The sequence below is a fragment of the Cornus florida genome, unplaced genomic scaffold (assembly GCF_030987335.1).
Source record: "Cornus florida cultivar Cherokee Brave unplaced genomic scaffold, ASM3098733v1 CherokeeBrave_3.0.0_Hap2_Chr08, whole genome shotgun sequence".
Classification (NCBI taxonomy): Eukaryota; Viridiplantae; Streptophyta; class Magnoliopsida; order Cornales; family Cornaceae; genus Cornus; species Cornus florida.
The window spans coordinates 80193057-80206581 of NW_026775578.1; the positions used below are offsets into that span (position 1 = coordinate 80193057).

The following is a 13525-nucleotide window of genomic DNA, read 5'->3' on the forward strand; positions in this document are numbered from 1 at the left end:
GAAGGAAATAACCGGGTCATTACAACTATGGTAGTAGTGATTCGACATTTTTATTTAGTCTTGTGGCTCAGCCTACTCTTATTAGTCGAGTGATTTGAGTCACAGAGACATGATCTAGAGTTGGATGCCATTCACATGTAGATTTTAAAAGGTGAGATAGTGAAAGATTAGACCTTGCATGTAGATGGAGATCTACGGTTCAGAGGTTTGATGGTTGTTCCCACTAGTTGTCATGAGGATGTTCGACGGGAGTTCCATACTTCTCACTTTGTAGTTCATCCAGGTGGTACCAAGATGTATTATAATTTAATACGTTAATATTGGTGGAGTGGAATGAAGAAGGATGCAGCACAGTTAGGTTCGATTGATTGAGCACTCTCACTTATCCACTGGCTGTTAATCTAAACTTCGAACAACTATAACTCCCCCATTTTAAACCCAAATTGGGTCGTTCTTGAGTCTAAATTGATCGGCTCGAAAATCCAATTGTAAAGGAAGTTATATTTTAGTGTGGACTACTCCGAGAGCCTTCCAAACCATGAAGGGCTATTTGTGTGAAAGCATTGTTCTGGCACCTAAAACCTTACAAAATGAGTCAATAAGGACATGATGACTTGGATAGACTTCCTTTGACTCATTTAAAGTCAACCCACTTCTATCTCTTACTTTGAAATGATCATTTTAACCTTTTGTGTTCTTGGGTTCGGGTAAGGACACGGTTAGTATTTCGAACCCTAGGTTTGGGTTGTTACACGGGTATTGTTGGTAGTGGTGGAGGGAAGAGAGAGAGAGAGTGTGTGCTTTTTATAGAGAGGGAAGTGTGTTTTAGAAAAAGAAATAATTCATTGTTAATAAAAGAAAATTAGAAGTTAATAGAGGGCAAATATGTCTTCACAACTTTTATAAGGGCAAAGTTGTTTATTTAAAATTTTAGTTTGATGACATCATGTTTTACTAAGACTGTAGGCGGGGTTGCGGGGTTGAGTTGTTACAGAAGTGCAAACTAGGTTGAGTTGAGTGTAATTGTTTAAAATATAAGGGAGGTTTATATCATTTTTCCTATTTAGAAGTGGGTTAGTGTAATTGCCCAATGTATACACTCTTCCTCGGTATATTGTACTACACACCAAACTATTTAGGAGGGAATGGCCGCCGAAAAGAAACAATTTCAAAGTGTGTTTATTTACCCCCAAAAATAAAAGGAAATTCAAAGCGTCTGTCTGTCTCTCTCTACCTTCTGCTTCATTTTGAAGCTATCTTTTCTCTCTCTATATTGAACACTACGAACTAGGTTTTGAAGTCCGTTTTTCAGTTTTTAGAACTGCGCTTTGATTTTTTAGGGTTTACCAGAGCTTTTGATCCCTCATGGCGGCGGAGAAACTCAGGGACTTGAGTCAGCCGATCGACGTTAGCTTGCTCGACGCCACAGTCGCTGCTTTCTATGGCACCGGATCTAAAGAGGAGGTCAGACTATCCTCTATCTCATTCTTTCCTTCCCTCTCTCTCTATATTATATATATATATATATATATATATATATATATATATATATATTCAGACTATATATGTGTGTGTGTGTGTGTATATATATATATATTTGTACTTGCAAACAAAATACATATGTTTTATACATATTTCCTCTGTCTAATTGATGTGAAATGTATATATATATATATATATATATATATATATATATATATATTCAGACTATATATGTGTGTGTGTGTGTGTATATATATATATATTTGTACTTGCAAACAAAATACATATGTTTTATACATATTTCCTCTGTCTAATTAATGTGAAATGCAGGCAGAAATTTATAATTTTGAATAATCCGAGTTCCAAACATGTGCGGTCACTGTACTGAACGTAATGGGACCATTAGGGTTGGTTTTAATATTAGGGGCGTATTTTCTTGGGAACCAGGCAGGTTTCAGTGTCTTGATCATAACGAAGGAAAACTTCTATTGTTCTTTGCCCTGTTATACTGAAGAAATAGTTTGAAAAGTGAAATGTTCATACTTGGAACAATCCCTCCTCTGGTTTATAGGACTGAATTATCAGTAGTCAATGCCTGCACTATAATGTATAAAATGTGCTACTTCAAATTACTATTGTGTTTCCATTTGGCATCTGTTTGATCAATGAGAAATCAAAGGAACAGTGTTTGAAAAGTGAAAATTGATATTATGAAACTGCTCCTAACTTGAACCAGGAAAAAATAATACGAGAGAATTTAACCCAAACAAGTGAATAGTCGTACTGGGATTTTTATGATAGTCATAGTTATTTCAAGCTTAATTCCATAGGGGTTTGTAATTCACAATTATTTTTGCATTGTCTACACATGACACTGTCTTGTTTATATAGTGCCATGAATGGTTATTCTGAGCTAGATTTCCAGCATGTTAGGCCAAAAAAAATAAAATAAAGCAGCATCTTTGTTGTTAAAATAAGAATACATGGGACAAAATGGTAGTTGTTGAATTTGTTGCTTGAATTTGAGTCGATAAATATTTTTGTTTGGTTGTGAGATAATGGGCAGGAAAAGAAAAGCTGAAACCTTATGCAGAAATATATAATGGTGAGGCAAGCCATTTGGCTTACTAGTGATTGCAGGCTGGTGTTTTGTGTGTGTGTGTTTTGGAAACAAGAACTTCAAAGAATATGAGATAAACACTTGAACCGGTGTTGTGTTTTTCAGTGATTTGTAAACTAAAATTGCGATCATTGCGTAAAGTAAATGGGAAATCTTGTGCGTGCAATAAAAAGGATGAAAATACCGGATTTAAACCATCAGTTTAGAGTTGTTTTTGGAATGTGCTCCCCTTTTGAGCTCTTTAATGAAATTTTAGTTACAAAAAAAAAAGTTCAATTTAGTTGTGCCTATCTCCTTTCCCTTGCCCTAAAAGTTGATATAATTGAAGTTGTAACCATCAACTACAGAACTAACTTTTTATTGCTTCCTCTTTTCCCCTTTAATATCCATGCTACAGAGGACTGCGGCAGATAATATCTTGAGGGAGTTGCAGAATAATCCGGATATGTGGCTTCAAGTGGTTCACATTCTATCAAACGCACAGAACTTGAACACTAAATTTTTTGCCTTGCAGGTCAGTTATAATATCCATAACATATTATGAATTTGCATTCTAAGCAGTATATTAAGATTAAATGCAATGCAATCCTTTAGGTTGAAGAATTTTGCTAATAGGAAAGATGGTATGATTCGTTTTACAATTTGGTAATCATATTTTCACAACTTGCAAAATTTGTTAGTAGTTGCTGTTGTAGATTTCATTAGTTAATTTGTTAGTAGTTGTTGTTGTAGATTTCATTAGTTTAACTGCATAAAATTTGAGCCTAAAATTTGACAAGACACTTCACACTTGCTTGTGTGAAAGATTTTTTGAAAGAGAGAGAGCAGATGGAGGAGGCGTAGCCTCAGTTTTCATATATATCAACCCTAAACATAAAAGTGCTTATATACAAACATAAGAAAGGCCTAATTGCATAATGGCCACACATATAAATGTTCTAACACTCTCCCTCAAGTTGGAGAATATATATCATATAATCCCAACTTGGAACAAATCGCCTTTAACCGATTATGACCAAGAGCCTTAGTAACCATATCAGCTAATTGATCTTCAGACTTCAGAAATGGACTAGAAATGTTCCCACTCAATATTTTCTCTTGAATGAAGTGACAATCAACTTCAATATGCTTGGTTCTTTCATGAAATACAGGATTGGATGCAATGTGAACAGTTGCTTGGTTATCACAGAACAATGGATAGGAGTCTTGGCTATTAACCTAAGTTCCTTAAGAAAATGTTGTATCCATGTTAACTCACTAGAGGTATGGGCCATCGCCCTGCACTCTGCTTTAGCGCTACACCGTGTACCATTGTTTGCTTTTTACTTCTCCATGTAACAAGATTTCCACCTACAAGTGTGTAATAGCCTGTAGTAGATCTCTTACCCAAGGGAGAACCAACCCAGTCAGCATTCAGTTTATATAATAACCTAAAACTGCAGCTTGCTTGAGGTATCGAATAATCCGAAGAACCGCATTCCAATGTGGCATCCTAGGAGCTCCCATGAACATACTTACGACACTAACTGCATATGAGATATCAATCAGTGATAGTGAGATAAATTTATTTCCCAACAAGACATCGATATCTGCTAGGATCATCAAATAAATCACCTGCATCTGACAAAAGTTGTGTTTGGATCCATAGGAGAGTCAACCGGACGACCACCTAACATACCCATTTCTTCTAAAAGTCTAACACATATTTTCATTGAGATAAACTTATACTTTTCTTGAATTTAGCAACTTCAATACCCAAGAAATACTAAGTTTACCCAAGTCTTTAGTGTGGAACCGATTTTGCAAAAACAACTTCAACTCAACAACTCCGTCAGAGTCATCACTTGTGATCACAATATCATCAACATACACTGCAAGAAAAATGAAGCCTGCTATAGTGCGCTGGTGAAATATCGAATGATCCGTCTGGCATCTGCTAAGACCAAATTCCAATGCTGCCTTATAAAATTTTCCAAACCAAGCCCGTGGAGATTGTTTCAATTCATACAAGTCCTTAAGGTGACAAATAGTGTGACGATACTCCCCCTGAGCAACAAACCCAGGTGGGTGCTCCATATAAACAAGATAAAGAGGGTGAAACATGATTATATGACACAAAGTTAGACATAAGATGTGCAGTAATACAAGATCGAGTACTTTTGCGTAAGGCAATAGGGAAATCATTAGTAGGAGGAGGAGCCTCAAGAGAAGTAGACAATTGGTGGGAGGCTTCTCGTGGATGTTGACTATACACTTAAAGTGTTGGTGGTGTGACAAACTTGGTGGAGGTAGACACAACAGGTAGTAGAAACAAAAAATCAAGAGGTAATGACAAACCACGTGAAGAGAAGTACGGAGTGTCCTAAAAAAAGGTCACATCCATCCATACAAAGAGCAACGAATGCTAGGATCCCAACATTTATATCCCTTTTGAGTGCAAGAGTAGCCAATAAATACACATTTAATTGCACGAGGAGATAGTTTATCAGTATGTGGACGTAGCACATGAGCAAAGCGCACACAACCAAAAACATGAGGGGAAAGTGCAAACAATGGACGATCGGGAAAAACAATAAAATGAGGAGACTGCCAATTAAGAATAGAAGATGGCATATAATTAATTAAATAGCAAGCATTTAAAACATCTCCCCAAAATTCGTTGGGAAGATGCATATGGATCAATAAGGTTCGAGCTATTTCAATTAAATGCCCATTTTTTCGTTTTTCTATGCTATTTTGTTGAGGAGTATAAGAACAAGAAGTTTGGTGCAAAATACCATGAGAATCACAAAATTCAGAAATAGCACCTTTGACATATTCCATAGCATTATCAGATTGTAAAGTTTTTAAAGCACATCCAAATTGGACCTCAATTTCTTTATAAAAAGATTGAAATACATAAAGAAGCTCAAAACGATCTCTCATTAAAAACAACCATGTCATTCTTGAAAAATCATCAACAAAAGTAACAAAATAGGAACAACCAGAGAGACTGGGGTGACGAACAGGACCCCATATATTGGTATGGACCAATTCAAAAAGAGAAGACCTACGATTATTGATACGGGGGGAAAAGGAAACTCTGTGATGCTTGCCTAATTGACATGACTCGCATTCTAAAGTGGACATCGACTCGAGAAATAGTAGTGTAGACTTCAAGTATTTCAAGGAGGGATGACCCAATCGATAATGCCATTGGTGAGCAGAAACTCTGGAATGGAGAGCCACACCACGAGTGGATGACTCATAATCCAAGTAATACAGGCCATTTTGTTCAATGCCACCGCCAATTGTTTCCTTCGTCTTGAGGTCCTGAAAGACACAAAAGGAGGGATACAAGGTCACAGAATAGTTAAGAGCTTGAGTTATTTTACTAACAGATAATAAATTAAAAGGAAATTGAGGAACCAATTGCACAGAAGATAATGAAATGGAAGCAGTTGGCTTAATTGTCCCTTGACCAATAATAGGATGAGTTCTACCATCAGCCAAAGTAACAAAGGATGTGGAATTGGATTTGTGCAAGTGAGAAAATAAAGATTCATTACCCGTGAGATGGGTGGATGCCCTAGAATTGAGTACCCTAGGAGAGGATGGAGACTTTATTTTTGAAAAACATGCAATATTACCTGATGGAGCAAAAGTAGCAACAACAGCTGGAGACTTGTGTTGTGCCTGATTGACCAAGGCACTGAACTCGGCTCGGGATAGTGTTACACTATCACTAGTAGATGAAGTTGGTCTCGATACAGGAGCAGGGTAAGCTAAGTGGTCTTGGCCAATAGAGGACTGAGAAGCGGCAATGTCAGAGGAGGTAACTGCTTGATGTGCCCATGTGGGTTTTCTATGAAGATCCCAACAGGTGTCAATGGTATGATTGGTACCATGACAATGGGTACAATAGCGAGCAGCAGAGGGTCCATGACCACGGCGATCGCGACCTCTATCATGACCACCATTTTCGTGATTGCTACTGAAATTACCACGTCCTCGAGGAGGAGTAGTAACAGAAGGGATCACCATGGCTGAATTGTCTTTCCCAGCGAATTTGGCAGATGGTGATTTAGAAACACGAAGTAATCGAGCATAAATGTTCCCCAAAGACAGGAGATCTCCATCACTGGCAAGAATCTGGTCCCGTATACTCCTGAAGGTTAGGTTAGGTCCGTTAGGATCTAAACCAGTAAGGAAAATAGAAGCACAAAATTCCTCACGCTATCGCTTGAGAATTTCAAGGATAGTAGTCAGGGGATGGTATTGATTTAACTCATCTAACAGCCCTTTGAAGGTACTGTAATAGTCCCCAATGCGTTGACCAGATTGGCGGGAATGAAACATCTTCTCGTATAAAGAATAAATGCGGGATACATTCGTATCCATAGAATATGTTTCGTTAACTGCATCCCAGATTTCTTTTGCAGTGTTGACGAACATGAAATCTGTTGCAATAGAGTGTTTCATGCTATTCCAGAGCCATGACATAACTGTATAGTTCTCAGTTTCCAAATTAGCATACCCTTTGTCAGTTTTAGGTGGAAGATCATTGAGAATAATTTTTAATTTGCGTCGAGCACCCAAGGAAATTTGCACAGCTTGTGCCCACAGTAAGTAATTGGAATTGTTCAACTTAATAGTCGTAATTTGTAATCCTACTTGATCAGTAGGTGGAATGGGGTTCTTAATTTCTGTAGGTGCAGACAGTGGGGAAATTGTTTCTGACATGGAGGAATGCTGAACCAAAAAAAAAACTCCCGAGATGAAGGAAGCTGCACAGACATTGACTCCCAAGTTTTTTTTTTTTTTTTTTCAAAAAAACAAACAATGGAAGAAGGAGAAGATCAGTTTTTGCTTCACCAGAGAAGGTAAGAAAATTTAGAGCAGAACCGTGTCGGGCCGGATCACAAATCGGATTGGATCTCAAATCGGGTTGGAGAATTGGTTTGAACCTGAACCGGGTCACCGAAGAAACCGGGTTCCAGTAGAACTGGTTTGGGCTACCTTACTCCTGTAGCCAAACAGATTGGTAGTTGCGGTTGTGAGATGGCTGACAGCAAGAACACCACCACCTAGCAATCAACACACAGAAAAAGAGGAAAAAAAAAGAAACTGAGTCTTCTACAATAGAGAACAGATTGGTAGTCGTCAACGGAAAAATCCAGCGAAAGAACCGATGAATCTTCACGGATGGAAACTCTGTAGCCTCTGCAATCACACCCTTGCAGTTCGATAGCAACGACAATGGTAGGACTGATGCTCTGATACCATGTGAAAGGTTTATTGAAAGAGAGAGAGCAGATGGAGAGACATAATTTTGGCATGCACCTTATCCACCAGAGCTGTGCAGTTCACCCTCTTAAGTCCCGGAGCACTTAAGGGCAGCCCAATGTACTTAATTGGAAATTGGCCTTCATCAAACCCAAAGATGCTTCTGAATCTTCTCCTGCTTCTCACAGCTTGAAAATTCTAGATTTGGAAGCGTTTGCCTTCAATTCAGATACCTTCTGAAAGTCCTCTAGCACCTCTTTGAGCCTTTTTGCAGAAGAGACATTAGCATTAATCACAGTCAGTCGATCATCAGCAAACAGCAGGTGGCACGCCTTTGAATACTTAATTATCAAAAAAAAAATTGTATAGGACAATATGTAGATTCTAGTTTTAGTTAATATGGGATTGAGATGTGTTAATCTGTCTGTATGGGGTATAGAAAATTGCATGGTTATTTAGGGAAAAGAAAAGAAAATTGCATGGTTGAGATGCATGAGATGCGTCGTCCTTCTTTGAGAAATGAGAAACTATAGTCTTTATAATGTGCTCAACGTAGGTTTTTATTTATTTTATTATATATATATATTTATTTATTTATTTATTTTTTCCATAGTATACATATATATTTGATAAGTAATTTTTTATTTTTTATATATCTTTTATTACTATTATTTTTTTTTGTAGTGCGGATGGAATGTGATAATTATAGTGACTCAAGGTTCTAACACGTCAGAGAGCATGCAATTAATTAGAACCGGAGGGGGGTTGAGTAGGCCTTGCAAATAACTTTTTGAATTATTGTTAATCTTTATCTAAAATCTTGTTAGTTAGTTGATATGTGTCAATTGTAATTGTTGCAATTACATTACGAGAGAGAGAGAGAGAGAGAGAGAGAGAGGGTGGGGATTTATTCTTACAGAGAAGCCCAAACATTGATATATATAATGCTGCGTTTGGTGTGCAGGAATGGAATTGAATGCAAGTGGGAATGGAATGAAAATGGGAATGGAATGGAATGGTCATTCTCATTCTATTGTTTGGTTGTAAATATGAAATGTGTAGGAATGGAATGATAATAGCCATTCTAGTGTTTGGTTGGACCAATTAAAGATTTAGAATGGAATAAATTTCAAATCGAGTTCTCCAAAATATCCCTTTTATTAACAAATAAATTAAATTAACAAAATGACATTCTAGTATAATTTTTTTAAAAATAAATGGTGGCAGTGGCGGTGGTGGATGGTGGTGGAGGTGGAAAGCGGTAGTGGTGTAGGTGGTGGTGTTGGAAAGCGGCAGTGGTGGTGGAAGGCGGCAGTGGTGTTGGTGGAAAGCGGTGTCAGTAGTGTGGTGGTGGAGGTGGAAGAAAATAGTGGTGTAGGTGACAGTGGTGGAAGGCGGTGACGGTGGTGGTGGAAAGCAGTGGATGTGGCGGTGGTGGAAGGCAGTGGTGGTGGTGAAAGGCGGTGACGGTGGTGGTGGTGGCGATGGTGGAAAGCGATGGTAGTGGCGGTGGTGGAAAGTGGTGATGGTGGTGGAAAGCGGTGGCAGTGGTGGAAGGCAGTGGTGGTGGTGGTGTTGAAAGGTGGCGGCGGCGGCGGAAGGCAGTGACGGTGGCGGCGGCGGTGGAAGGCAGTGACGGTGGTAGTGGAAGGCTGCGGCGGTGAAAGGCGATGGCTGTGGTGGAAGGTGGTGGCGGTGATGAAAAGCGATGGCGGCGACGATGCTGGAAAGCGGTGGGAGGTGGTGGAACTCGATGGCGGCGGTGGTGGTAGCGGTGGAAGTCGGTGGAGGTTGTGGTGGGAGATAGTGGTGGTTTTTGGACTTCAAACATGAGGGTTTTTTGAGAAGTTGATTTAATTTTTTTTTCTTTTTTTTTTCTTTCCTTTTCTTAGGATTGGAATGGCCAATCCATAGGTTTAGTTGTTGAATGGATTTTCATTTCCAAGAATGAATTTTCATTCCAATGGAATGACCATTCCACTTTAAATTGCATACCAAACAAAGGAATGGTTGGAATGGGCATTCCATTCCTGCACACTAAACGCATTATAATTGTTTACAAGTATTGGTTATTTACAAAATGACCCCAACTCTAATTTTTATTTTTTGTGGATAAGTAAACCCAACTCTAAAAATTGATTTATATATGTAGTGTAATGCTATCATTAGAGCCGTCTCATGGTGAGCTCTCCTTGTCTAACCAATGAATTGAAAGATTTATTAAGTAACTCATTTGATTTTTCACACATCTTAAAAGACTGTCTCAATCTCATGGTTAAATAAATAAAGTTTATGCCTCTTGTCATGAGAGGGTTCTCACGATAGCATTACTATATATATATATATATTTCCAAGTATTGGCTTTGTGTCCCACTTGTGTGTATGCAAGGCCCTTACAAATTGATCTTTCTTGCGAGTCTTGACTAATCACTTAGTCACCTATTTGTGAAACCAGACATCCAAGTTTTTTTGCTGGACAAAGAATAAATTTTTTTCAAGCCCAAGTGAATCGCAACAATAATTTCTTGATATAGGAGTTTGAGACAAATATTGAACAATTGATATTAAGGCAATAGATTCTTTTGCTGTTTACCGAGGTGGTGTGTTTTGCTTGGACTGGGAAGGGGCAAGTCATTTATTGTGGATCAACCAATTAGCAAAATTGGCTAACAATAAGGTTGCACCATTGTGACTCGGAGGTCACGGGTTTGAAACACGAAGATAGCCTTTCCGCATGTGGAGGTAAGACTACATACATCTGACCCTCCCATACCCCGCAATGGCTTGAGCCTCGCGCATTGGGTTTGCCCTTTTTTTTTTTAACCAATTAGCAAAATTGTTTGATTTACAATAGGGGCATGATGTGGAAGAAGATGACCGAGTCAGTTATTGTGCTCCTCACTCTGAGACTCTTCACAGTTGCCTTAGTTCCCCCCCCCCCCCCCCCCCCTCATTTTCTCTCTTATAATATGATTTATTTTGTTTCTATTTATCAATTGATTTGTTCTCATGGGGTCAAGCTTGTGATGCAATTTGTAGTGATTCTTGAAGGTGTTCAAGATGGTGCATTTGCATGTATTATTAATTGAATATTTGCGGATGATAAAATCTATTTGTAGTGGTACCATATTTTATTTAAGAGGTCTTATTTTTTGATTGGATTTTAGATTGTGGATAACTCACCGAATCTCATATGGGCATGTTAGTAGGGGTGGCAATTTGTGTTGGCGTATCATCTTCATGTAGTGTTCGATCGGACATGGGTATCCTAGGTCGACACGAGCACGAAACAATTATTACTTGTGTCAAAAATCTTGACATGAACACAACATGATTATTATATTGTAACACGACACAACACATATAACCGGGTTAATAAATTTGTCAAGACCTAACATGACACGACATAACTAGCGCGTTTAATTAAAATATCATATTTCATACTATTAGGGTCAAACCAACACAAACACGACACGTTTATCCAACTCATTTTGTTAAATGGGCCATTTGTAACATGTCCACGACACATTAAGTTAAATGGGTCATTTCTAACACCAACACGGCATGTTTAGTTAAAATGATCTAGTCGGGTTACAATGGTAGGTGGGTTAAATAGAACACGACACATTTAATTAGCGTGTCAATTTGGGACGACATGATTATGACCCGAACACGATAATGTCAAATCCAAACCCACTTATTCCGTATCGTGTTTGAATCGTGTTAGTGTGTCGTGTCAAGTATTGCCACCCGGCCCACCCCTACATGTTAGTGATGTATCATGATCAATAGGCTATAAGGGGAGTTCAAATATCACCTCTTGAGTTGAGATTAGGTGTGCATGCCTATTCAGGAGGGGGGTTTGGGGATTAGGAGACTCACTCCCTTCAAGAAAGCCTTGCTGGGTGGTTGTGGAGATTTGAGGTGGAGAGGAGTGATATTTGGAGGAGGGTTACATGTTCGAAGTTTGGGGAGGAAAGGGGCGGGTGGTGTTCCTTAGGGGTGCGGGGTTCGGTGGGAGTTGGAGTTTAGAAATCCATTCGGAAGGGTAGGGATGAGTTTTGAAAGCATATTCATTTTAGATTCAAAATGGCTGGAGTATTTAGTTTTGGGAGGATGTTTGGTGCGGGGATTGCTCTCTAGCCTGCACCCACCCGAGGCTCTTTAGGATTGTGACGAAGAGGCATGTCATGATTACCGACTGCTACCGTCTTGATAGTGGAAGGTTGACACGGGATGTACAATTCGTGAGGCATTTCAAGGTATGAGTGGATTTGGTTTCCCTCTTCTCAGGGTAGATTCGGGGTGCGTTCCTTTTATTTGAGAATAGTGCGCACAGAGACACTTCCTTTTCCACCGAAGGCTGTGTGGCGCACTAAGGCCCCCTTGAAGATGGCAGTGGTTTTGGGCTGAATCCTTACAACAGATAACTTGAGGAGGAGGGGCTGATCCTCATGAACCGGTGCTTCAAGTGCAAGATGGAAGAGTAGATGGGGTGGACTATCTTCTTCTTCATTGCCCGATGGCTAGAGATTGATGGGATATGCTTCTAGGCATCTTCAGGGTTCAGTGGGTTATGCCCCTCTCTTTGAGGAGTGCTCTTGAGGCATGGAGGGGTTGTCTAGTGGGAGCTCAAAGATAGTTTTTGAACTTCAAATTCGTTTGGTGCGAGGGGAAAAGTCCCCTTGGGTGGCGATTGTGGACTTTTGGAAACCCTCCTCAATCCTTTCCCCTCTAAGGAGGAGCATTTTTAGCTGAAGAGAGTCGGTTTAATCTCTAACATGACGGCAAGCTAAGACAATTCGTACCTAATTTCTATTTCTTATTAATTTTGTTTCCATTTTTTATAATGGGAATGAAAAAAGAAGGTATGTCTCTTCTTTCCTTTCTTTTATTGTAGAATTGATGAAATGTATTATATTCTGAACCTCTTTTATGCACCCTTAATTGAAGACCTTCCATCCGGCAAAAAAATTCAATGTTCCAAATTCCAATTTCATTTCCCCATGACTGTGCTCCCCCTAACTAAATGATTAACTCCTCTAATTATGAGGTGGACAGGGGTTGTCTAGTGGCATAGAGACTTGTTGCATTGTGCTTTTCATTTTGCCTGAAATATGTTCTACCGGCTAGACAAAAAGTATTGTTCAGACCTTCAGGTATTGGCATAATTTTATTGCCTCAAATAAATTTTTTTAATTTCTTTTTCTTTGGGAATCTTCTGTAGATATTTGATGCAGTTTGTTTAACTGAGAATTGATTGTGAGAGTACATTTTTCCGCATGGGCTTATTCAAGGACATGGGGGTTTAACTTGTTATTTTATTTTATGGTTGATTTGATGCTTCTAGAGAATCTGTGGCACTCTAGCTATTTAACTTGAAGTGAAACATCACTGCTCTTTCTATTTTCTTCTTGAGCTGCTGATGTGAAGGATCATTTTATGTGATTTTTGTATTCAGGTTCTGGAAGGTGTAATCAAGTACAGGTGGAATGCTTTGCCTGTTGAACAACGAGATGGGATGAAAAACTATATTTCTGAAGTCATTGTTAAGGTATTAGTTCTATAGTTATTCTTTCACAGACTCTTCTATATTGCAAATTCATATTTTTCTTCCGTGTCCATATTGGATTTGGTCATCACTAAATTACTTTTCAC

The 13525-nt window shown here is 38.8% G+C and overlaps 1 protein-coding gene across 1 annotated transcript in view; it reads left to right on the plus strand.

Moving 5' to 3' along the window:
* Positions 1 to 1183: 1183 nt before the first annotated feature.
* Positions 1184 to 13525, plus strand: part of LOC132268185 (protein EXPORTIN 1A-like) — a 105018-nt gene continuing 92676 nt past the window's right edge. The window contains exons 1-3 of the mRNA XM_059768968.1: positions 1184 to 1464; positions 3000 to 3116; positions 13329 to 13421. Coding sequence (XP_059624951.1) covers positions 1366 to 1464; positions 3000 to 3116; positions 13329 to 13421 — 309 coding nt within the window. The 5' untranslated portion in view covers positions 1184 to 1365. The remainder of the gene's footprint in view (positions 1465 to 2999; positions 3117 to 13328; positions 13422 to 13525) is intronic.